General features: G+C 41.0%; 1 protein-coding gene across 1 annotated transcript; it reads right to left on the bottom strand.

The window, feature by feature from the left end:
- Positions 1-1,326: 1,326 nt before the first annotated feature.
- On the bottom strand, positions 1,327-26,519 carry GLIPR2 (GLI pathogenesis related 2). The gene is made up of 5 exons (XM_059855627.1): positions 26,219-26,519; positions 14,266-14,374; positions 10,752-10,855; positions 3,841-3,918; positions 1,327-2,884 (listed from the first exon to the last, which is right to left on the bottom strand). Exons 1-5 carry the CDS (start codon positions 26,229-26,231, stop codon positions 2,724-2,726), a joined length of 465 nt encoding a protein of 154 aa, XP_059711610.1. The 5' UTR covers positions 26,232-26,519; the 3' UTR covers positions 1,327-2,723.

The following is a 26,519-nucleotide window of genomic DNA, read 5'->3' as shown; positions in this document are numbered from 1 at the left end:
TCCTCCTCCTCGTGCTGCAAAAAGACCTTAGAAATCATCTGCAGGCCCCTAAAATCAGGTATTTTTCTCAGTTTTGCCTATTCTTTGTTGCCAGGGCAAATGTTACTTCTACCTCTAAAATTCTGTCTGAGGAACATCTAGTTTTGCTCTAACCTGACAGGAGATAACCTTTCTTTACCACCTCCCAACCTCCACAACTCTCCAAGATATGCTAGAGAGTGGGGCAATACACCAACACAGATTCTTTTTAATACTGATGGCTGGCAAGTCAAGGTTCAGTGTACAATTCCCAAAAATCATGTGGCTTTTGGGTGAGTCACATCAGCAACGTTACCCTTCCCTTTGCATTTGGACTCCTACATACACCATGGTTTGCTGCACAGCCAGAGTTCATTTGCAGAAGGTATCAGCATCATAATCTTGGGTCATGAAGAAATAAATTAACAGCTTGGGGGTTTTTAATTGCTACAGTCATACTTCCATGTACTCTTTGTGGAGTGCATGAAGCAAGCACTGAGGCAATCCGAATGACTTTGTGTTTCTTCCATCTCCAGTTTCTTCTGATGCTCCCTCAAAATGGTCTGTCCAAAAACCTCCAAAAGTTCACTTGCCGTTATAATTTTAAATAAAGGTAAGTAAAGCTTTGGTTTTGTTTTGTTTTCTCTCTTTACCTACCTTCCCAATTCTCTCTGGACTTAAAATAAAACCTAGGTGGCAGCAGAGAAAGATTCTGACTTGACTCACTCAACTACAATATGTACAGTTTTGCATCAATCAGTCAAGGAATTATAGGGCCAACAGCATGAAAGTTAGGAAAAAACCAGAATATTTTAATACTGCCAATTTCTTTAACATCAGCTTTTAACTTTACCTCAGTTGCAGCAAGCCTGTTTTTTTAATAGAAAGTTCTGTTTTCATTTCATCTTTCTTGTCAGCTGAGGGCTGAGGGGAGGAAGGCCCCAAGGCTGCAGTTCCTGAAACACACTCACACACACCAGAGTGGGAGTCGAGTGGGTTTTCTTTACTGACAACACATCAGGCGAGAGAGGGAGCAGCAGAGTGAGACAAGGTACAAAGCAGGAGCTCAGAGAGAAAGGAGGTATGGCTCTTCAGCCTCAACCCTTCTCTCAGTCTTTGCATGAAGTGAGGATTTATGATCTGCTGCATGATTTAGACTCTCTTAGAAGGTTTCTTCTTTCTTTCCTGGACTAGAATAGTTGCTGCTTTTATTTCCCCCCGTGTTACAAAAGAAATAATGTCATATATTAATGTCCTGGAAACAAAATTTGATGATTATTCGACAAAGAATCAGGTACCAGCAAAGTCTTGAGTAGTTCATATTCAAAAATATTTATTTTTCAGTTGTTCATGATATGTGTCAAATTCTTGGTTACACCAAAAAAATTGTAACAAACAGCACCACAGTGACATGTAATTAAGCCATAAGAGTGCAGTTTCTTACAACTGTGTAAACAAAAATAAGTATTTCTGTAATGGCACTGTCCATGAACCAGATTATGGCATACAGAATCCCAGCAAAAGTCAAGAGAAACTTTTACAATGAAAACAAACCCCCAAACTGAAGCAGAGTATATGAACCTGGCCAAAATGGCCCAATCCACATTTAATCAGAGAAAAGAATGTCCTCAGAATTTTTGCTTGGGTTGTTCTTAAGGAAATTAAATCTTCATTGTTTTCAAGGTATCAATCCAGAACATGAAATAATACTATTATTGAATAATATGAATTGAGAGGAAACATCTCTTAATTATGACAGTGTGAATACCCCTACTGTTACATTATTAAAGGAGATGAGATGATTTGGGAATGTTATTGCCTGCATAGCATGACACCTTTAAAAGATATTCCTTAAAAATAAGTTACTGAGAAATAAAATCCAAAGTACACCACCAAAGAAACTTTTTTGTGCATAAATATCAAAAAAGTAGAATCTTATTTTTCTGCAATGGAAATAAACAATTTTATTATAATACAAGGTACATACTGTAAACTGTAGGATGCACTTTGAACTTATTATATACCCATCTCAAACATATTTTACATATCAGCATCTGAAATGGGATTAAAAAGTTTTACGGGGTTTTTTTTAGATCATGCATTAGTTACAGCTTGATGGCCACAGTTTTGCCAGCAGCCTTTTAGTGTTCTGAGAGATCCTCTTAATAAAAACACAGGTCTGAATTCCACTACATTTTACACACGTACCTTTCATACAGGAAGTTTTGCATGTGTTCCATCTGCAGAGAGTAGGTCCCACAACAGCAGGAGGTAAAGACAGAGCAACTAAGGTACAGTTGTTAAAAAGTATTGGACAGCTGGGAGTACATAATATAATTACAAGCTGGTATCTTCAGTTTACAGAAAGCTATACATTTGTTTGTTGAAAAAAAAAAAAAATAGACATCCAACATGTGTTTGCTCACATGCTGACACAGAGTTCATGCAAACAAAAAAAAATTTACCCATCTTATCCTTCAGAAATGCTGCTTATAGTTCATCCTCAAATAAACTGAGGTCCCCTCAGAAACTGCAGGGGCCTGATGTGTAGGTTGACTCAAGCAAAATGTAATCGCTTCCTCCACACTGAGACGTGAACAGAAGTATCAAACAGATTTCATTGATTTGGGCTTCATTTCAACACTGTTAGGTCCAAATTCAGGTTCACCTGTCATTAAGCAATAGGACTACCTTAAAAAATACAGTTATTTTCTGGGAGGAAGAACATTTTCTTCATAATAGCCCGGATTTACTACATTTCCAGCTGGATCATATCTAGCCACCACAAACGTTGAGCCATCACTAGCAGATGCCTTTCCAACTCCCATCTTTTTTGTGTTCTTCCAAACCATTGCTGTAAAGTGACCTGAAGAAAGAGAGAGAAACATAAACATTCCCTTCAGATACTAAATCTGTAACATTTCCTGTAACATGTGAGGTGCTGGGGGAAAAAAGAACAATACGCAGCTGCTTCTTTGTGCAACATGAGAACAAGCTAAGGACATGAAAAGGAACCCTACCTCTAGCATTTTGTCTTGAAAACCCCTAACCTGATTTGTTTTCATGCTACTATTTCCATTTCCAGGTTGTGTATCCAAATAAGAACATGTAGGAGAGTTGTGGAAGGAGTAGTTTGGTAAGTATCTGATGTAAAATTTGACAAAGACATCACGGTCTGTACTCCCTGCAGTGTGAACAGCAGTTCTGGGAGTGACTATTATTCATTTGCTTTAACTGCCTCATACTCCCCCCATGTGTTTGCATGTGCAACTCTTCAAAAACCCCACTGTTTTTGTGGCTTCTTCTGCCTAGTTTAATAGCCACCCCCACATTGTTGTTCCCACTATGCATAGGCAAATCCCAAAGTCAGGGAGAAAAGCGTCATTTTCTTAATCTGAAACAAGGTCAGGTTCCTCTCTTGCTTGAGCATTATTTGAGGAACAACATTCTCACATTCATTTTGCACTTGGTTGTTAATATGCAGCCAACAACTTATTCCCAGTCTCCAAATTTTAGCTGGAGTGATCTCTGTGAGTGGAGTGATATAATTCAGCAGAAGTCACATGTCAATGTAAACAACAACACAGTACATTTAGTAAGACTCCTATGAAGTTTCAATTTAGTGTTTCTTACAAATTATTTTGCCTTAAAAATAAGTTGCCTGCTCAAAACTTTGAAGTCAGAGGAAAAAAGCAGTACTAAAAAAACCCTACAAATTTTGCTTATTTTCTAATTTCTCAGGGCTTTTTTACACTTTTGTCAGTTTTTAGCATAATAGTAGAAGTTTCATTTTTGAAGAGACAGTTCCCAGTCTGAACTTACCTGTCCTAGAAGAAAACCCTGGGTTTTGAAAGCTGTAATTTTTTATTTCACTGTACCATCTGTCAGCCACATCTTTTCCTGAAAGACAAAAGAAATGTGCTGCAGAATCATGACATAAACACAAAAGTGTAGCTAACTTACAGCCTGACCAGTAAGATTTTCTGTAACTTTCAGCTTGGAAGGTAATGAAGACACATCTCCCTCATCTTGGATAAGTGCTCCTGTCATCAGGCTTATACATACAGCTCTCAGCAACTTCTTCCTCCTCTTGAAATGTGTTTGAAAATGCCCAAGTGTGCCATTTCTAAGCAAAAGGCCGCACCTGTGGATGTTTACCCCTTCCAGCTCCAGGTAAACCAAAGAAAAATTAAATTTCTGATGTCTTTTTAGTTTCCCATGTTCTCACCAGCATTGAATATTTCTGATTTCTGAGTGCATTTATTTTTAGTGGTTTCTAACTAGCATTAAAGCCATTGTGAAGGCCCATTTTGAGGCACTATAATCTGGGGTACTACAGAAACCTCAAATATTCATACTTAGGAGCTGTTTCTGTGTGGAAGCCTGTGTGTCCAGCATTGCCTCATCCCACCCAGGGTTTTCCCTGACAACAGATGTATGAGGACCATGACTATAGCCAGGGGTGTAGCTCAGACCCAAATCTGCAGCAGTGCAGACAAATGTCAAATGTTACTTGTTTTCCATTACTGGTTGTTAGGAAATTCTTGTGCCAAACACTGGGGGGATGAGAGGGGTCAGGTTTTTCCCTGAGCAACCTCAATAATTAAATTTCTGCTTAGCATTCCAGGATGTATCATCCACACAAGGCCAGGAGATTTCAAAGCAAGCTGCCAAAGCTGTTAAGCCTGACATCATGAAGAATGCTGGTCCCTGGTGGACTGTTGGCTGCAGAAGAGCAATGAGTCATGCTTTGCTATTTTGCAGCTAAAAGTCTTAAACTTGTGCACTTCTGGAAGTCAGACACTGTGTCAACTTCTTTAAACTTCAGTTTGTTATGACTGAAGTCAGCTAAAAGGATGATGCTGTTAGTCTGTCAAGCTGGTTGTCAGAGCCCTAGCTGATAAGCAAATATTCAATGAAATACTATCTTTAAAGAGGTTTATGAACTTGAAGTACTATGAACTTATATGCCACTGGTTGTTAGGAATAGTGCTTAGTAGAATAAATATTTTTTTCTGCATAAAAAGGTAAAAAAACATCTCTTGCCTCCCAAAGTAAAAGTTTCAGGAATAACAATTGGTTTCTTCTTTTCCTGCTCTCCTTGCACCAGAAAAACAAACCCAGTAAACCTGTATTTTGGTTGAAGTATGTACACATTTGTTCATTTCTTACTCACACTAAAGCTAAAATCAAGACTAAAAAAGAAAGTGCAAATAGTGACCTTTATGCAATACAAGGGGAAAAGAAAAAGCACATAGTAAAAAAATCACACAACAAGCCAATCAGATCATGCTGTCCCACTCTAGATTTCATATCTATGAAGGATTTAGATGGGTTTGTGGTAAGCTGGGTGTAACAGAAGTACAGAAGGTGACTGCTGACATATCAGGCCTTATGAATCCCATGTATTCTATGTGTACTAGTGCTGAAGTGACTATGCTACATAAAAAAGAATTTAGCAGATGTAGGACTGCATTCTCACTGCTGCAAGCTTTTTATTCCCTCTGTTAATGTATCAGTGGGATATAGTAAAAACAGTATTTCAAGAGAAAGTCACCCCCACTCTGCTTACTGTAGCTCTGAGAAGTGCACCTGCACGTGACAGAACTTAAAATCCCCATAATGCAAGTATTGCAGGGCACATGGAAGTTTTGACAAACACAATATCTCTTCATAATTAATTTGGTTTTAATTTAAATAATGTTATCATTTGAAAAATTGCTTGCTTTAATTCAAGGGAGATAGCAATGGCCTTGGGTAAGACTGCCTCAGTCCTGTACCTGAAAGACAATGAGCATAGTTGGACAGCACAGTCTACCACGTGTTAATTCCCAGATTTCAAGGCTGAAAGCTTCCAGCTGACTGAGGCCAGGCAGTTAAAGCCAAGAAGCTGATCGCTATTCTCCATTTTTCACATGCAGGATCAAGTTTTCATTATATAGCATTGCTGTCATCATCCTTGAATTAAAAGAGTCATGGGGTATTAAACTGTGACAAAATAAAGACTGACATTTTTCCAGCAAAAGAGAAGGTCACCAAAGGACTAGGCAACTTTTGACAAACTCTGCCCTGAAATCATGTTAAAGAAGTGTCCTCTAAGTGAAGGGAATGAATGGTATCTGTCACATGGCACAGGAAGTGAGGGGGAATCCAATATGGAAGCTATTAGCAGCTGAGAAGACAGGTAGGTACCTAGTGATTAAACAGTCTCTCTTTCCTCTGAAATACTTTTCTTCTGATTCTTTGCCCTTTCTGGAGCAGTAAACAGTGCCCCGGTGGGACACAAGCCAAACCAGTGTTGAAAGTGACAGCTGGCATATAGGGGACCAAGGAAAACCCCTGTTTTGAACCCAGTGACCTCTAGGCTTCCAGACAGAAAACAGCACAAGGGTCAGGAGCGCACTGAGCTTACCTGCTTTAGCAGCAACTTGCATCCTCAGACTTATTGGTTCAGAAAACTGACCACAATATTTCCATTTAAATGTATTATGGAATAAATGAAACAGTCATATTTAGAGTCTGTTTTGATTGCTTCTCGATGTTTTGTTGAAAACAGCTCCCCCTGCTCCCAAAGTTCCCCCAAAACAAAGGAAGTTGGTTGCTGTTCTTCAAAATGTCTTTCAGTCAGAAGGAAAAATACACAAAAAAGAAATTGCTCACATTCTTCGTTCCTGATCAGAGCAGAAATGACAAAGTTTACTCCTCTCAAGAAGCACATGGATCTGCCCTGCAGTCAGAGCTGCAGCTTCTCTTCTGTTGTTCTGCTTGTGGAACTGATCAATAAACATTCTGCTGGGCTTTTTTATCACCCTTCCTCTTCACACTGCTGTAAACTACACTCAGAGTTTCAACACTTTCACTATGGAAACACAGTTTGACTCCACCCTTGTCCCAGTGAGAGACAGCTCACTGATGACCTGCTCAGCTAGGCTTACCAGATATTCATTTCAGAACAGTCTGAATCTCACTCTGATGAGCTTCAGTCGTGATGGACAATCTTCCTCAGGTGGAACTTGGTGCAACAATCCTTGAACTAATGTCCAAGTGCACTTTTGCCCAAGACTAGGACCAGAACCAGCACAGTTATTTGATTTTACTTACACAAGCAACATGCTTGCAACATGGCCACACTGACTGTGCCTCAAGAGTCTAAACAATGTTCCCCTTGTTATCAAGGGGCCACTGCATGTAAGCAGTGACCTGGCCATGCTGTGCATCTCATCAGCTGTGCTGTTGTCTCATTAAATGTCATTTTTAGCTATTCTCCTGGGTGAGGAGCTCCATTCTGTGTGGATGTTGAGGGTGTGAGTGCCAACAACTGGTACCAGACCAAGGGCTGCAGGGATCTCTGTATCTGTGGTGCCAGCGACTGGAGCACCAGCAAAGCATGAGAGGGACCAGCTGGTGAGCAGGTTAAGTGCTCTGGGGGAGCTGCAGAAGTGTATGGCCATTGTAGGGTGGGTTCTGGTCAGCAGTCAGGGACCTGTGTGTGTGTGAGACGCACTGTGCTGGTGAGTGGAGTGGAACTGCAGCCTCAGGAATTGGTATGTCTAGGTGCAAGCTGCTGGTGAGATCTGGTATGTCCAGGGACAGCTACTGGGCAGACTGAGTGTCTGAGCTCAGTTACTGCTGGGATCCACACTGGAATTCTATTTCTGTTATATACATATATAAACATATGTAATTTAACACTATACAATAAATATTATATCTACTTTTAAATAATTTACTGATAAATAGATACTTGTATTTTTATATACTACATTAATTTACTTACATATACTCCAGTAACATATATTGGAATCAGCTGGAAAAGGAAAGAGGAAGAGGCCACTGGTGCTGTTCATTTTGATACTGACTGCATCTGTTTGTGCTGCTCTGCACATAAACACATGCCCATGATATATGTGTGTTTGTGTAAGGTTGGAAACACATTCCCAGCCTGTGCAAGACTGGACACACTCTCAGTCTCACCATTGGGAACACAATGCTGTGGCAACCCTATTCCTGTATTCAGCTCCCCTCAACGTTTAACTTCTCTGGGCCCAGCCTTACTGTTTCTCCTCATACCAAAGAAAGCTTAAATCCTCAAGTAATCCCACTAAGTTGCCAAAAACATTCTAATAGAATCACATAGACCATATTTCTCTGCAAATGGGCAGCATCTTGGTAATCTACTTAAAAACTAAATTTTCACAACATTCCTTCCACCACTCTGAGGGGAAAGAGGGTGGATTTAACACTGCCTTCAAAATAAAATATCTACCTAGACTAAAGTCATATAAATGGCTTTTGGAAGTAATTCTTTGCTTTCAACATCCCTCATGCAGGTCCTTACTTTATTTTACTTTATTTAACACTACTGTATGAGCCTGGTGTTAGACAAGAGATACATCAAGGCAGGCCTTCAGTCAGAGCACACTCCTCCAGGGCTTGGACAGACAGTGCTTGTGCTGTTCTGCACACTAGTCCCACCTTTAGGAGACCCAGATTCCTCCCATGACAGATTTGGGGGATAGCTGACTGGATTTCTCTTACAAACTCTCTAGAGTTCATAAACCATAGTGCTTCCACCAGCAACAGGGAAGGTCCTTCTCAGCCACATCAACCATCCCAAACAGAATTCAGACATCCAGTGCTTGCCTTCAGCCCCCCAACACATGAGAAATGAGATGAGGCATCCTGAGAAGCCTGACATAGCACAGCTGCCAAGGCAGGCTGTGGTCTCTGCATTAGTGGCAGATGACAGCTCACTTACTTGAACACAGACAAAGAAAATTCTGCTATGGAACAGTTCCTGCAGGACTGGAGGGAGGAAACAGCTGTCAACTCTTTCTTGGATTACAGGGATGAACATATTTCTAGCAACAGCTTTAGGCTATGTAACTCTAAAATCCTGAATAGAATTGAAGGTATTCTTGTACCAGGAGAGGAGTCATATTAGAAGGCTTTATAGTTGAAAGCTTAAGCTTTCCCTGAAACAAGAAATGCATCTTCTGGCATTATTACAGAACTCAGCAAGAGCCAAAATAAACAACAGCATCACTTTTTGAGAGAGAATACCGAGTGTTCTAGAGGTTTATTGAGTCTTGCTTTATCTGGGAAAGAAACCAGAAGACACTGCCTGCCTTTGTTAAGCCCCTGAATGGATGTCTTAATCCAAATTTCTGCCTCATTGAGCAGGGTACAAATTAACTATCCAGAGGGAACTATATGAGAAAAAGAGGAAGAATGAACCAACTCCACAGAGGTGAAGACTAAGCCTAGATGAGAAAATAACTTCCTTTGAAGAACTAGCTTTCTCATTCTGGTACTTTGAGTCACCCTGTTGCATTGGAAAAGTAGAAATGTTTCACAGAACAAAAGAGGATGTAGCTTAATTTTCTCAACATGGTATTTAATCCTGTGGATAAAAAACAGCAAAATTTCTCAAAACTGGAAAGTTATGTATGGAAACTGTGCATTGAAGAAAACAGGCTGCATCCAGAGAAAAGACAAACAGACATTATGTAGAAGGATTTGTGTGTTATGTTTCCAGCTCCCTAAAAGGGAATTCTGTGGCTTTAACCTCAAGGGAAGGAGCACAGGCCAGTAACACAAACAAGAAAGAGCTAAGCTCAGTGAGTCATAGCCACTATGCAAACCCTGCCATACATCTGTGTTTTCCCATGCTGCTCCCAATCCTTTCCTCACACTCTTGCAAAGGACAGAAGGCCAAATACTAGCAGATCAAATTGTATTTTTCCACCATGGGTTTCTTTTTCAACAGGAAAATTGGGACTAAAGTTGGCACATGAAGAGGAACCAAACAGCATCCCTGGGACTAAGACTCACTAAAATTTCCAGGTCCTTCAAACAGAGCCTCCAGTCTAGAGAACTAGCTTCTGTTTCTTTGGGGCTGTGCTGGAAATTCCAGGGCTAGATTGGAATAAAGAAAGCAAGTGGTCACTTTTAATACATCCCACCTGCTGTCCAGGCAGGCTGAGACATGAGCCCTGCTGACTGGAAGGAGGCAGGAGGGAAGAGCCTGCTGAATCTCTCTGCAGCTCAGGGCTCACTGCAGGCTGTCAGCCTGACCAAAATTCAGCTCCTGGGGCACCTAAACCAAAGGCTCCCAGTTACAAATTACATTTACTGTCAGAAAATACATGGAGTAAAACAGTCGTCAAAAATGTAATCATGAAAAGGGCTTAAAGTTGACAGATTGGAAGATATTAGTGGAAGGACATTAGCCACTGTCACTTTGGTGTCCAGTCCCCTGTTTTTGCCCCCACAAACAGGAACTGCTGTGCAGTGTGCAAGAGACATTTTTCCACTTCCCTCACCACAGCGGGGCTGTGGGCAGACCTCTCTTTGGCCGGTACTAAGGATAAAGGTGAAGTAGGGGGCATTGTCAACTTCCATCTCTCCTGCATGGACACACAAGTACCACTAAAGACAGCTCCACAGCATGGACACAGGGAGCAGTGTAGCTGCCAAGTCCTGCCTCCAAAGGGACACAACACACCACCTCAGTCCCTTAGTCCCTCTGTGCCCACATATGCTTCTTGCTCTCTGGACACTCAGGAGACTGCAAACCACCAGCCTGTGCCCAGGGAGCCTGGGCTGGGTTATGCTGGATACATTTTTGAAGTAGAGGAAACTCCAGCACTCTTGCTACCAGATGCAGCCCAAAGTACTTGAGATAAGGCATTTATCAGGTGTCTGTGAGACAACGAGAGAAGAGAGCTCACCTGATTGGTCATAGGATGCCCATGCTAGGTTTTCTCCACACTTCCCACTAGCAGACTCAGAGCTGTGCTTGAGGACCCTCGTGGTAGCCAGTTCTTCTGCATACCTAGCAAAGGAATCCACACATTGAGTAAGGGACCACAGCTGCAATGAGCAGAAAGGAGGAGGAACAGGAGGAAGAGAAGAATATGCAAGGAAGGAATTGTGCTGGAAGATGATGGGTTTAAGTTAAGTTGCAAAGCCCTGAAGCCAGAGATGCTTTAAGGTTACATAGATTAGTTAGACAAAGGAAAAACACATTTTCCCTGTCTTTCATGAGCTTCTGTATAAATTCTGAGAAGGACCTAGGAGAAATCAAAGGGCAGATCCCCTTGCACCACATTTTAACCAGCACCTGGAAATCCAAAGGCCATCCTTAGCCACAGCTGCAGATGGAAAGGGAGTACCTACAGCAATTGCTACAGGTGCCACCTTTTGGCATTTCTAGGTCACTCACAGGAGTAAATTAGATGTTCTCAGTGAGACTGGAAAAAAAACAGAGGCGGGAATTCAGTCAAAGCAAGCATAAACCCCCTACATTTACAAATGAAAGAAAAAAAGTTAAATGCACAAAAAGAACAATGTACCAGGCAACAAGATGGAAGAGAAGGGGATCACATGGAGACTCTGAGGCAACAACTGTGTAAACCAGCACAGGGATAAGCAGCACTGTTTCTATAGAATTTGACATGTGTGCGAATGTGGGATGTATTTTATTTTCTTAGAACAATAGGGATAAGAAGAACATCATGGCTAAAGCAATTACTCTGTTTATTCAACATTAGAAAGGCTTCAGTACAGAGATAGGGAAATTGGAAAGACCATTTGTTATTTCTTATAATGGCAACACAGAGTCATCAGGTCATAGATTTGAAATTCAAGTGAGACAAAGCTGTTCTTCCACACTGTGCAGCAGAAGTCATTGGCACAGGACAATGCAGGCATCAAAGCACATGTGAGTGAAAAAGAGAGAGGCAAATTCACAGTGTATGGATGTGGGGAGGAATCTTCACGGCATATTAAACAACAGCAACAAATAAATAAGGATACAACTTACTGCTTAGGAAAATGGTAATTTCCAGGATAAATCTGTAATTTCCAGAAGAAGATAATGGGGGAAGGATCACATTTGTTTTGTCCTCCTACTCCTTCCCTAATCATGAATTACTGGCACCTGCCAGAGACATGAATTTTGTCCAGCTGAACATTTTGACCCAAGCTAGCACTGCAGTCATTAGGTTCTAATTTCCTTCTGCCCTAATCCTCCCACCAAAACAAAAAGAAGAGTAATTAGCTACATCCATTAATTTAGAAATAATGAAAAATTGTCAGTTGTCAGTTTGCTAGATCCTGGACTAGAGGATCTTTAGATGCTATCTCTACAATCCTGTAATTTTCCTCAGAATCCTTATATCCCAAGTTAGAGGCAGGACTGAAACTAAGTACACATTGCAGATGGATGAAGCTGCCAGGGATTTGAGACAAAAGGTGATTAATCCACTACAGCTCAGGCAGTTGAAAGCATGAGATTTTCATCTGAGATCATCACCCTATGCTTCATTACAGTCAGAGATAAACAGACACCTGCTGAGGCTGACTCATCTCATGTTAAAGCAGGGATCCAATAGTCAGTTCACCTGTCACAATAACTGGAACTGAAAATAGTAGGAAATACCATTTTCAACACAGGTAGAGAAGCACAGAAAAGCACTCAGGGAGAAAAGCACCCAAATACAAACCAGCAAAGGTGTATATATAGGATGTACCCAAAGAAAAGGTAAAGTTCTTATTTTAATTTAAGAATATACAAAATCTGTCTTGAAAAATATGAGATTTCTTAAATTTCATGTATTTTATTCCAACCAAAACATTTCTTGTTCTTGCTGTCAGCCAGTTTTACCAGTCTCTAAACATATCTTTTAATTCTTACAAGTTAAGTTACCGACCTCAAGCAAAGAGAGGTTTCCTATTTTTGATCATTGCAGCAGGGCATCAGCTGAGACCAAAGAGGGCTGTGAGGAATTTCTGAAGGATCTAAAAATACCCAGCAAGGGCAACAGCACACTTAGAGATAATTGCAGAGCAATGCATATTTGATAGAATAATCTGAACTATTCATACAAGCCGACTTGTTCAAACTGAGTGTTGCACTTCTGAGACCCAACAAGTGCTATTGACAAGTCAATGAAATCTCTCCCTCACTGTGAGCATGAAAAACAGAAAGAAAAAAAAAGCCCTTAGACGAACAGAAGGAAAGTCCCAGCAGATTATAAGGTTGGTGAATGAGTCACTAACATTCCACATTTTAGGAATACTGTATCCAGTTATAATGGTGTCTCAAGAAGAAATTAAAAAAAAAAAAAAAAACCTCCACTAAGATTTTTCTTGCTGCAGGTCATGTCCACATGCCATTTACATGGTGTGTTGTACAGAACAATACCTGGGAGAAATCTAGGACTCAGGAGCCAGTTCATCTGTGTGACATCTGTGTCCCATCATGCTGGGACAATAAATCAGGTTCTGGAAAGACTACAGCATCTCTGTCTCCCAATCACCTAGCACAGAGAAATCTGCATGGTTATGGTAGAAGGCTAATTAATGGGAGGAGATCTTATGTCTAGAGTAGGAATCAAACTGCCCACCATTTAGTATAATTTATCTTCTGAATAGTTTAATCAGCATTTACTCCTTCAGTTGTCTCCTTTGTACTGTGAGGATCATCATTAAAAAAATAATTGAATCTTTTTAAATCTACTTTTTGAAAAAGATTGCTGTAAAGAGAAGGGAATGAATATGGTTATCATAACTACAGTAAAGAGGACAAGCAGTATTGGACTCAAATATCTATAAGGAAGACTCAAGTCAAAGAGCAGGGAGATGGATTCACTGTATGTTAGACTGAGAAGTAGTGCAGTCTTCAACACTGGAGTAAAGGCAAGATGTTTCCTTCCTGACAGAACAGAGAACACATAATACTTTTACTTTTGTGGCTGGGAGATAGATAAGTTACTCTGAAATCACTTCCTCCTGATTCCACTGATCTTAGACCAGTCACCACTTCTTACCATGAAAAAGTTCTTTTCTTACTAATTTAGCAGTAGATCTTCTCCTGCAGATGACAATCCCTCATCTGATAGAAGAGGTTGTGAAGCATGTTTTAGACAACTGCCCTCTGCAGAGGACACCTACTAGTGCAGACATATGTAGACCACATCTGAAAAAGGCTCCAAGAAAGTTTTGCACAGTTGTGACCACATGTGCCCATGTAGCCAGTGAGACAGAGTGAAAATGAATTACAACTACTGCTATATGATGATAAAAGAGGGGATGAAAGAGTAGAGTTCCACCCTTGTACTCAGTAAGTCTTCACTGGTTATCAGCATGTCAAAAGGCAAATATCTTTGCAGTAAACACATTCATACCTAACAGATAAAAGTGTCACAAATCTCAGTAGAGAAAAGAAAGGATTGAACTCACTGTTGGGCTCCTCTGTTTAACTTCTTGCAGAGTTTTAATGGGGGGACTCCATGTTTCTTCCTGTAGTCATTGTGTACTTTCAAGACTTCTTCAGCAAATTGTTTGGAAGCTGAAATCATATTTTAAAAAATGGAAAGATCTGTCAAATACAGACATTAGTGAAGACAGAAAAAGCATACTCTGAACCCAAGCCCTTGTGCAGTCTGGACAGAAGAACACAAGAGTACCACCCTCATTACCTGGCAGCAGGATGAAAGGAACCACTGACTTCCATTCAAAAGCAAACTCTAACAGACACTCCCATTGGGAAGCTACAGACTCACCTAATGCTGAAGAAAACTGTGATCATTACTGCTTTCCTCAATAGCAGGGTGATTTAAGGTTAGGCAATCAGTTTGTCAGTTTAAAACTGAAATCATTTTGACTGACTTTCATTTTAAGCTATCAGCGCACTGCACCACCATTCCAGTCTCAGAGTAAGCAACAAATAAGTCCTTCAAGGAGATATATTAAAAATGTAAATGATTGTCCCTCTAAGTAAGAATTGTCTGTACTAGTCAGGGCAGCACCTAAAGAGAATGAAGGTACTAAAATGTTTAGACCTCTGCAAGTACTTGGAAACATGCACCATTCTTCTAATTAATTTTATAGTACAAATTCATAGAAATCTCAAAATGCACCTTTATTTGTCAAGTCAAATAAATGTTCACAAACAGCAAGTGGTAAGGAAAGAAACAACTACTGTGGCATAGGTTTTTATATTTATTAATGATTCATCAGCTTCATTCCTGAATATCTCAGTTAGCATGACTACCATCACTTTCCTTGTAAGACACTTTGGAAACCCAAACAGATCCTATGACTAAAAAGAGTTTCCTGTTATTAACCTTAGATTTCTCAACTTCCTCTCACTACTTGATCCTGACAACTAAAATCAATCATTCTCTGCTGTATTAGCATTATTCTCTTCTGCTGTTTGTAATGATGCACTCTCCCCACAATAGAGCTGTCAGTTTGCACACACTGCTCTCAGAACTTCTTCCTAAGGTGATTACCCAGCTCACACTCACGCTTTAGGCTGCACTTGGAGTTCTCTCCAGTTCCTCAATAGCACTGGGATAATATAGCAGCCTAAAATAATCCAATGCACATAAGAAAGCCATTACAGTTTCATGCATACCTGAAATCTTTTGAACACAGCCTGAAGTTGGGTTGACTCTTTCCTGATCAAAGTGTCATTGTGGCCATATATCTAATATATTCTCCATAACATGCTTTCAGGCTCATTTTTTTTGTATCAGTTTGTTGGTATAACACAGCACCCCTGTTGAACAATGTGACATCTGCCCACCACCTTCCTCCTCTTCAGTTCTCCCTCAGTTCTGTGTTTCACAAGTTGCATATAATCAGGAAAACAGGCATCTCCATTCTGGTATTCAAGCACACAAACTCCTCTTTGTTAATGAACCTGTCCCATCAGTCTTATTACCATTGCTCACTGATTCTATCAGGCCAGAGACCTAAACCTCTCACCTACTCTGTTACAGAGGTAGCCAATTTCTACAGCATCTATCACAAGTCACTGAGAAAAGCAAGTCTACGTTCAATTCACCCCCTTCCCTGATGCAGGGGGTCCAAGCTTCCAGAAAGGAAATGTTAAGACAGCCTACAAATTAAAGACATTGAAAGTTGCATCACATACTCCAGAATACTTTTTTTTCTCTTGAGACCATGCTAAACTTGCGCCTGTTATCACCTAGACTTAATATCTCACCCACTCAGCACTGAAATAGTAGATAAACAATCTGACCTGCAGTTATGGAAGTTTCTATCCAAATAATTTGCTCTCAATGACAGCATCAAATTGAAATTCTAATTAAAAAATTAAAAAATCAACTGAAATACAGATTTCGTCAGTGCTCAGTCCATAAATTAACAGAAATACTGCATAATGTAGCTCTGTACTAACTTTCTGACTTACAAAGAGTAACAAGTCATGGACAAAACTGAGTTCCTTCCAGCTGCAACAGGCACTGCTATGCTGTCCGTGGAGAACCTCCATCCTCCCTTTCCCTCAAAGGTGGCTGCTATAGAAATGCTTATCTTCTGTGACTCAAGCTCATGTGCTAACCACCTCCCTCTGTACAGCTTTTCCCGTGCCTGATGATGTGTGGAGAGGGACGCCCAAGTGCCAGATATATTTCAGATTTGTTTCAGAGTGCATGTTAAGTTTTTCCATTTTACCAGTGTTCCATACACAGAGAAGCCAGGCATTAAAAGTGAGAGTTAATGGGAGTTTTCAGGCTCCCACCCAAATGGGAACAGCTTCCCAAACAGCTGTGGAGACGTACTTCTTTCCTTTCATGTAAGCTGCTTAAGCTGCTAGAAAAAATTATTTTCTACTGCCAGAGAGTTAAGTTTGGTCATGAATCATTACACACCTTACTAAGTAAAACAACTGAAGGTATTAGATACACTTGCTTGCTTCTCAATATTCAATTATTTGCCTCTATTTCTTATTCTTCTGGAACATTGGCTAAGATAATGGCAGCATGTGACGATGAATTTCTAGGCTATGATGTGGTACAGAGCATACCTTACAGCTGTTATGCTCTTGGACTTCCAGGTTTATTGATCAGCTTTGTGTGACAGGGAAGAATAGGCAGAGGAATCTAGGTTGCCTTTTTCCATCACATTTGTTTTTTAGAGAATTGTATTTCTTTATTCTTACTGTCTCTGAGCAGTGACAATCTACTCAGTCTTTCTTGCATGAAGAGCTCTTCATGCCTGAATGCATACAGCCTCTTGTTAGAGCTGTCTTCTCCTGCCATTTCTACTTTAGTTTGGGCACCAAAACAGAGGTGAGTTACCTGAACATGTGTTCCACTACACGAGCTGCCCTGCATTACCTTTGCAGCTGTCAACTGTGCCTCCTCCACTGCTCTTGAGGAGCCACAAGGTGATAGCAGTGAATTGTTCCACAAAGCACTAAATTTCTACATGGCAGAAATGCTGTGGGTAGCCTTTGCCTCAGCACTCAGGACACACAACATTACAGCAGACACACACATGACTAGCAAAACAAGCATATATTTTTATGCCTAAGTATCCACCCTGGTGACTCAAAAATGAGCCCTGTATCAATCTCTAGAGGTATTGTTTCTTAGTGCTTTTTGTCCTGTTGTTTATGGATTAATTTTCACTGGTAATGTTTTACTTCCCATAAATACTAAGTTTTTCTATTTAGCCTTCAAATAACTAATATATAAAGCTATCAACAAGAGAGATTTGGGACTGTTCAGTCTAGAGAAAACAAAGCTTTGGGGAGACCTTATTGTGGCCTCTGCTTAAAGGGAGTTTATTATAAAGACAGAGGCAGACAATTTATTAGGGCCTGTAGTGATAGGTAATAGACACAAAACAAAATAAAAGTAGATTCAGGCTACATGTATGGAAGAAATTTGTTATGATGAGGGTGCTGGAACACTGGCACAGGCTGTCCAGAGAGGTGGTGAATAACCCATCCCTGGAAACATTCAAGGTCAGGTTGGATGGGTCTCTGAGCACCCTCATGTAGTTGAAGATATACCAGCTCTGGGGGTTGTATTAGAGGACCTTCAACAGTCTCTTCCAACCCAGATTGCCCTATGTTACCATGAAACAAATGTCACTCAGAATCCTACACAGAAGGGTACAATTATGTCTGTCTCAATCTCTCTTTGAATCACGACAGAGGCCTCAAACTCTTCACCCAATGTGTGCATTAGAGGCAAATGATAAGAGGTGGGATAATGACCCCACCTTTCCATTTCTCCCCAAAAATAAATACCTAGAAATTTGCTCTTCTATTAACAGGACACTGCATTTTACTTCCATGTTAGTCTTTCAGGCCCAGAACCTGGGCAGAAAGAAACTATCTCTCTTCCAGCCAGGCCAGGGCAAATTTTGCAATAGCCAGGAGGGAACACAGCTAGGACCTGGAGATTATTCTCTACCACCTCTCATGATTTTGCAGGAATGGGAGAAGGGGTCTCTTCCATGTCAAGATAGTGTGGCACAATCAGCTATTTTAGGCTCCCAGTGGTTGAGAGCATTTTCATATGAATCACTCACCTGTCTTGTACATTTTTCTATTAATACTGTGGCTGATACTTTGTTTTCTTTCTGTTTCCAGTAAATTGTTTCTCATTGCTGTTTCCAGTAAATTGTTCTTATCTCAACAAGTCTTTACTTTTTGTTCCTCCAATTCTCTTCTCCAGCCACCCATGGGAAGGGACAGAGGAGACTGAGAGAGCAGTGCATAATTTGGAGAGGTTTCATTGGAGAAAACCATTCCTAAACCACAACAGAAGCCAAGTGCCAGAATACATGGAGAAGACAGATGCAAAGCAGATAGAAAACACATGAAAGGTAATTAAGTAATCCTTTAAACACTGAGTTGAAAGCTCTGCTTTAAAACTGAAATCCCTTCCATCTCCCTTGATTCTGTAGAACTGATTTACTCTACCCTGGAAGCAGAATCAGGTTATGGAATAAGAATGCAGCAAATATAGTTTTTAGTATGCCCAACAGGTTGGTGGGAAAAAATAATTAGAATGTTTAGGAAACTGTAAAGTAATTACATCAAAAATCCTTTGTTACTGTCACAGGTAACTCATACTTCTATTGTGACAAACTTCTCAAAGCATATTCACCAACTGGAAACAAACAAAATTCTTGAGTAAAAGAGAACCCAGCTTCTAAAGATAACATTAGCATCTAGACTCTTTTAAGAGAACTGACATTTATTATTAATCTTTATCCACATTTGAAATGTAACTCTCTGGAAACCATCCCTAGCTGAATCTTTCCCACTGTGAGAATAGCATTCCTTCTACAGAGAAGTGATGGATGTCTAACTGATATGAGAAATGTTAAGAAGACTGTCTGTGTTCCACTGCACTTTGACTCAGCACTTTGGTTTGAAGCCACAAATGCTTCAGGGTGGCCTCATGCTGGCTGGGTCTGCAGCAACACAGGGAGTGAATGTTCCATGCTTCTTGCCCCCCATTTGGGACTGTAACATCTTCCAAGACTGGCCCTTAATGCTTGATGCCATTTGGGAAAATGGATCTGACACTCCAATTCATGAATCATTTCCAGCCATAAAAACTGATCTCTCCCAGTGTTAAACTCCCTTTTTCTTTAACATAACTGGCTGATTGCTTCATTGCTTCTTCATATAGAAGAAATAAAACCATGTATAAATCCTGGAGGAAAGAAAAGATTTAATAATTCTATGTTTAGAAAGTATCCTGGGTGGGGTTTCCTTGTCTCCTTTTACACAATCAAGAATTCAATACAGGGGCAAGTTCTCCATCCTATACAATAAGCATTTATGAGAGATATCATAATTGTTGGTACATGATTTTCCTTCCAACCTGAATTATCCTGTAACCTTACTAAAAGTTAGAAGAGAAAGTACTGCTGATGGAAATGAAAGGAATTGGGAGCTATAATTAGATACTAGTTTAAATGGAGTAGTTTCCTGGAAAGTTCCTATGTTTGCTGCTCAAAATAGCTTTCTCTTCAGCTCAGGAGATCCTTCTTCAGGGAGGAGTTTCTGTGATGTTTCTCAGCATCCAGTTTTGCCTGAATTTGCTCACACACTTGCTTATCCCTGGGGAGAGCACCAGAACAACAGCGAGATGTCTGAGTTAACTGCATCTGATGGACAAGGACTCCACTCACTTTAGTATCTAGGCTTGCTCTACAGCAAACTGGCTACTTAATAACCTTGCATTACCTGTGTCACACACACAATGTAACACACTCTTTTCCCCCACACACAATCTGGGGCATGTGGCCTGAGAACATGAAGCTGCCAATGCAAAAATGTTTCAATGACATTAGTCATGTCACTATTTGATTGCAAATCCTATTCTTGCTATAATAGACAGTGCTGATTACTTCCTCACTTAAGGTCTTTTATAAACAGTAAGGCAATTGACTGCCCTGATTAAAAAGGAACACCTGGTAAACTGGAGGCTGCACAGCTCTGAGAGGCAGCAGAGCCTTCTGTGATACAGGCATTTACAAAACAAGGAGCACTAATCAGCAGTCTTGAGGTCTTGAGCACTGACAGAAACAACTTTTCACTTCCACTGGAGGCAAGGGTGTGAGGAGAAGTCCTTGGCTTGTAGCCCATCTCCTCCAAACTGACCAACAATCAGAACAGCCAGCAGTCACTTCCATGGAGTGACATAAGGTTGGAACTGACTGCCTATCATTTCCAGAGCAGCCAGTCCTGGTTTTCAATGAAAGCAAAACAAAAGTTTTGGTTTTATTACTATTCTGCCAGGAAGGACACCTGAATATTGTATTCATGCCACACAACCACAGAGAGAACATTTCTAGGCAGCTAATGTGTATGCTGCTATCCCTTTTAAAAAGGCTAAGGAGACTCTCCCATCAGAAAGACCTCTATTCTTAAATCCAATGGCCACAGAATTCCTAGGACACATGCACTTCCAAACACAAAGCCACAAGTGACCTGCATGTGTTAGAATCACACTATGCAGAAGTAATTAATGTAATCTTCTCCATCTCCTCTTTCCCCAATGCTGTATCTGCCTAAAGTTTATAATTACAGAAATTTATTGAAGAAAATAAGGCACAACTATATTTAATAATGACTAACAACAGAAATAAGTTGTTTTGAGTAATTGTACAGAAGTAATTGAATTTAAATGGACTAATTTTTTCTACTCGTATTTTGGATACTGCATATTCTTATGCTCTGTAGATGGACAGCAACAGACACAACCTTGTTTTTACCCAGTGCCAAGCTCATTTTACATAGCACTGCTGGCTGTGTGGTGCCAACTAAAGTCTTTGGAGTGAAGAATTTTGCAAACAAGAATCAAAGTGAGATAAAACAATCCCACGTTTCCTGGGATATGCTCCTGCATTTCACACCTCTACCATTCATGTTCTATCATGGTTTGGGGTAAGCATACCTGATCTTGTTTTAATCTCATCAGTTCAAATATCCTCCCACCTTGCTTTTCTGCCAAGGACATCCAAGATAGCTGTGGCAATGCTTAAAGTATGTTTACTTATGCGCCTCCCTGAGGCATGGAAATATGGCCATGCACATTTCTTCTGATCACTGATGTGTGTGAACTCACCTATCCAGTACCTAAAGTCAGGCAGGGAGGCACAGAAATCTTTCCTTACTCACATTTACAATCAATTACACCACCTGTTTTTCATCCCTCTGCTCAACAGGTTAAACTCCAGTTCTCACAATTCAAAATCTTTTTTAAAAGGTATTTATTTCATAAAATTAAAGAATAATAGAACCATTTGGATTGAAAGGGACCTTTGAAGATCATCTAGTCCAATTTTCCTGCAATGAGCAGAGACACCTTCAACAACACCCTGTTGCTCAGAGCTTCATCTGGCCTGACCTTGAACATTTCCAGGGATACATTAAATGTTTACAGTGACCTAAACAGGCCCATATTGTCTTCCTACACCCCAGACTCCTACCACCTCCTCACATCTACTTGCATGGGAGCCTGCTCCTCACCAGGGAGATTGGGCACCCGCACAGCCTCACCTCATCCCCCTCTGCAGGGCCATCCAGCCCAGCTCTGGCTGTTGTTCAGACCTTCACAGAATGGGCAGAACTTGCCTAGATCTGCCTGTAAAAACACAACAGAGATAGGCTCCAACTTATCTTTCAGAGAACAGCACAGCCACTACAGAACGAGAGATCTGACATAGCCTTCTGGCCTGTTGAGATCAATAAAACAACAGAACAGTTAAAATCAAAATACTTGTTTTCTCATACTTTTGTTCCTGAACATAGAACATCAACAGAAGCAAATTCAAACCCAGGCAAGACAGACACTGCCAACTGTACAGATAGAAAATTCAGAGTTTGCATGTTTCCAGTAATAAAAACTTTCTTCATGCTAATTTTTTAATTTTTTTATTTTTAATGTACAGCACAATAGCATGGGAAGCCTTGGTAGGTATCTCAGTTACTACAGACTTTCACATTCTATCTTACTCTTCCTGAGCTCTTCCTGCTTGTTTCAGTATTTATCTGCCTTGAACACGAGGAGCTAAGGGTATAATCTAATAGCTGACAGGAGCAACCACTGTTGCATGGGGTGGCTGCTGCATTCTCCTCCTCCACCAAAACCCTGATGCTTCAACAGACAGGTAAAAATTGGGCACAGAATACTGCCAAAGTATTCTGGGCCCAACACATTCCAGGAAGACTTTTTTTCCTCTGCTTCTTATTGAACTTGAACCCAGCAATCAATGTCTTCTACACACAACTGGAGATGTGGGACTAAGAATTGAATTAACTTTGGTTTTGAAAAGTCATTTTCCCACCACACCTCCAGTTCAGTTCTGGTGTAAAGAAAAAGACAGTAACTTGTGTTGGTAAGTTCTGCAAATGTCCCAGTGTTACCAAATGCAAAAGCTCAGTTTCAAGCAGTTCAGAACAATCCATCTTCCCTACCCCCACCAGTCCTGTAAAACCAGCCAGCGTAACTCTCTCATTTTGGCAGCTTGGGAGTATCTGATTTCTCAGAAAGCAAACAGGTCACTTGTCCAGTATGCCTGTATTTTTGTCATGATCTGCCATGGATGTCTCTTACCAGGATGCTGAAATACAAGTCAGCATTTCAGCTGAAGATGTAGCTAGTTCTGCAGAAAACACAATAGTCCTTTTTACTGTACTCTGAAGATGCATCTTAAGAGTTATAAACCAGCACACGCTTCTAAATGAGATTAAAACAAGCACGGAAAACTGCATAGAGTCTGGTTCCTGTCTCTTTTCCTTTTCTCAAAACCCTTTCTCAGCCCCTCTGGGTTTTTTTTGTACTGACTCAACATGTAAAGCAGTGGGTAACTCCCAGCCCTTTCTCTGGAGTCCCGCCCACATTTGCAGAAGGGGGGAAAAAAGGGAAAACAGCAGAAAATTAAAACCAAACTCTAAAAAGAAAACCAAATTCTGTAAAATGATTGCAGTATTTACTGAGCCTGACATTGGCACCATCTGCATACACTTGCCAGAATAAAGAAGGCTATTCCCCCGTTGGGAGCAAGCGGGGCAAGCACCCTTCCCCCACGAGGTTGAACCAGGGGGGAAGTGGGAGAAATAAGACTTTTAGCAGCCTTTCCTACCACCATCCCAGCCTATTCAGAGACTCCCACTGCTCAGCAGAAATCCACGTGCTCCAGAGCGGAGGAGTGGAGCTCGCAGCCAGCTGCTTTCCTGAGCATCTCCTGCAGCTACTGGCAGGGATGGATATCCCCCGTGGGGCGAGGGCTGCCCGCAGGACCCCGCCTCCGGCCGCGCACAGCTGCAGCGGGGTCAGAGCCCTGCCAGCACAGCACTCGCAGCAACAGGGCAGCCAAGAGCTGCCTTCTCCCCATCCCCTCCTTTCCTGCAGAAATATTATCCCTGTCTTCTTGGTTAGAGCTCTCTGGAATATGTGGGGACGGTTGCCTGCACCCCCCACTAAATCCAAATAGTGTCTGAAAAGGGAAGACCTGGGGGAGGGCAGAGGGGGTCTCCGTGTTTGGCTTAGGTATTTGCAGGAGTTATGACCACGGGAGGCATTTTCTAACCCTGACAAGGAAGTTTCAGTATAAATTTGGTTTCATCAGCCTGCAGCTTTCAGGGAAGAAAGCTGAGTCAGAGGTGCCGATGGTTTCAACACTCAGCTCTATCCAATGAAACACAACAATGCTAAGTCTCTAGTTCTGACACTTGGAATGAACATTGTTTCAAATATAATCTAACAACTAGTAATACAACATTATTGGAGAGTTTTTACTGAAGAGCTGAGATTTCCAATAGCAGGTTTTCTTTGTGTGGGGATACTTAGACCTCAAGACAGATTTACCAAAACCAAGAGGTTAAAGAAACTGCTCATTTATATTGATGTAGTGGCCCCACTTGTCTTGAACTAGAGCATCCTTAAATTAAACCTTCAGGTAATCTCTGCCTTAACCTTTCTGACTGAGGAGAGGAGCAAGGAATCTATTCTGAGGTCAAACAGATCTGTCATGCAACCTGTCACAGGTTCACGTACCTTAGTACAGAGAAATTTGTCTGCATCACACCTTAAGAGCACTAGAGCAGGAACACATTTTGTATTTCACACAAAGCACAGAGGAAGCAATACTCTGTACAACAGCTGCTCTCCCCATTCAAAGGCAAACCACACTGAATGATCTCAGACAGGAATTTGAAGACTTCAGTGAAGTAGAAAGGGCAGATGAGATTTAGTCAATAAACCAATTGTCAGGACAGGATCTCAGTTTTATGATTCATCTAAAAATATTGCACACAGCTCAAAGACAATAACCTGGACCTAGTTTAACATTGGTTTGCATGACACAAGCAGTTAGGAAACATTCTTAACATGTACCTAGATCTCAAGTTCTATTTATATAACCACTTAAGGATGCAAACATTACCCAAGTCTTGGCAAAGGGCGTTTCTGGTCAGCCATTGTTCCTAAGTTTGTAAAAATCAACTAATGCACAACAATCAATGTGCAGGGGGAAAAAAATGAAGGTGGTAATTGCCTTATGACTGTTTTAGCAATTTTTATGCATTAAAACAAAAGGAGATTTTTATTCCTTTGGGGATTGTAAGATGCACAGTGGAGTATCTCTACTGCTTTTGCCCAATGTGCTTTGCTGATGTAACGTAGAGGCACTACACTGATTTGGTGCTTGTACTTCTTAGCATGGGAAGTGCTGAGCTTGATACTTCACAGCAACTATGCTCATTTAAATTGTTATAGATTTATTTATCCCAATCTAGCTATCAGGATATGAGGCCAAATCCACCCACTGGCAGCTGGACATTGCCAAAAAAAAAAAAGCAGGTGGTTTTTCTGAACTGGGTGTCATACCAGTAAGCCCTCTACAGTCACATTTGCAGACAGCTCTGACCTCATCTAGCAAGCTAACCTTTAAAAATAAAGAGAAATTAAAAAAAAAATACGCCTATGCTGAGGCCCTTTAAAGTGTTACTCACACAAACATTTTCCTTAAGTTTCCTATAGTTTTGAGTTAATTGAGTACTAGGTTTTGCTGAGCATGTCCCCATACGCGCTGTTCACACACAGGACAGACAAACATACCACCAGGCTCTGATTTGTCACAGAAACAATGCCTTAAGAACAAGAACAAAAAGTCCCATCCAGTTTCACAGCTGTTTCAGAAATTCAGGACAGTTTTTTACTCATGACCTTAACAGGACAAAGGTGGAGAAAACCCGGGGCTCTGAGCACTCCCTTCTGAAGGTCTTTGGCTCCTTGGAAGCTTTGGAGAAGTCTCTCCAGCCCAAACTGAGCAGGGCACACAGACAGGCAGTGGGGAAAGAACCAACAGCACAGGCAGCAGCAGCAGGAAAAGGCTTAAAGAATATGGGCACAGTTGGGGAGAGACTTAAGAGCTGAGCATGTCTGTCCACAGTTAAATAGTAACCAGATCTTACATCTAAATCCTTCCGACAGGACTGGTGATAAAACTTACCCCCCTGGAAGCATCCTGCAGCTTATCTGCAAGGCTAATAAGTTTTGTCAGACAGCAAGACACAAAATAACTTTAAAGCTACAGGATTCATGGTCATTTTTTTACAGCAAAGCAAAAGTACTTTAAGTTACAAAATACAAACTTTACAAAATTGTATATGAAATACAACTACCTCTACGCCGTGCAGGCTGAGGAGGGGGGTCGCTTTTCTTTTCTTTTTTTTTTTCAATCCAACCCTTTGTCAGAGAGAAAGCTCCTCCCAGGTTGTACCATGCACAAATGAAAGCAGCCTTCTCCGAGGAAAACCACTGAACGCTTTAACACTTTCCAAGCATAAAACCAGGCACGGACTTTGTGCGAACACACAGCCAACTGCACGAAGGCATTTGCTCACCTGATTTCCCCATGACCAAGTGGGTTTCTTTTTTTTTTTTTTTTTTTTTTTTTTAAATTTCACCTGCTTCCTCCTCTCTTGACTGAGTTTTGCCGCTAAGTGCCGGGATGAAGTATGCGCAGTTTCAGCTCAACTTCTTCCTTCGCCTGCGACAGCTGCTGGAAGGAAAAAAAAACCACAACTCAGCAGCACCAACCCGCTACCGCCCCTTCTTGAGCGCTGGAATAAGCCTGCCCATGCCTTTATAAGGCATAGGGACACCGCTCTTTTTTCATGAAAAGATCCTGGTTAGGGTCAGGAG

This window comes from Haemorhous mexicanus, chromosome 1 (assembly GCF_027477595.1).
Source record: "Haemorhous mexicanus isolate bHaeMex1 chromosome 1, bHaeMex1.pri, whole genome shotgun sequence".
In the NCBI taxonomy this organism is placed as follows: domain Eukaryota; kingdom Metazoa; phylum Chordata; class Aves; order Passeriformes; family Fringillidae; genus Haemorhous; species Haemorhous mexicanus.
The sequence above is the reverse complement of the archived record's forward strand: the minus strand, read 5'-3'. Positions and strand labels throughout refer to the sequence as shown.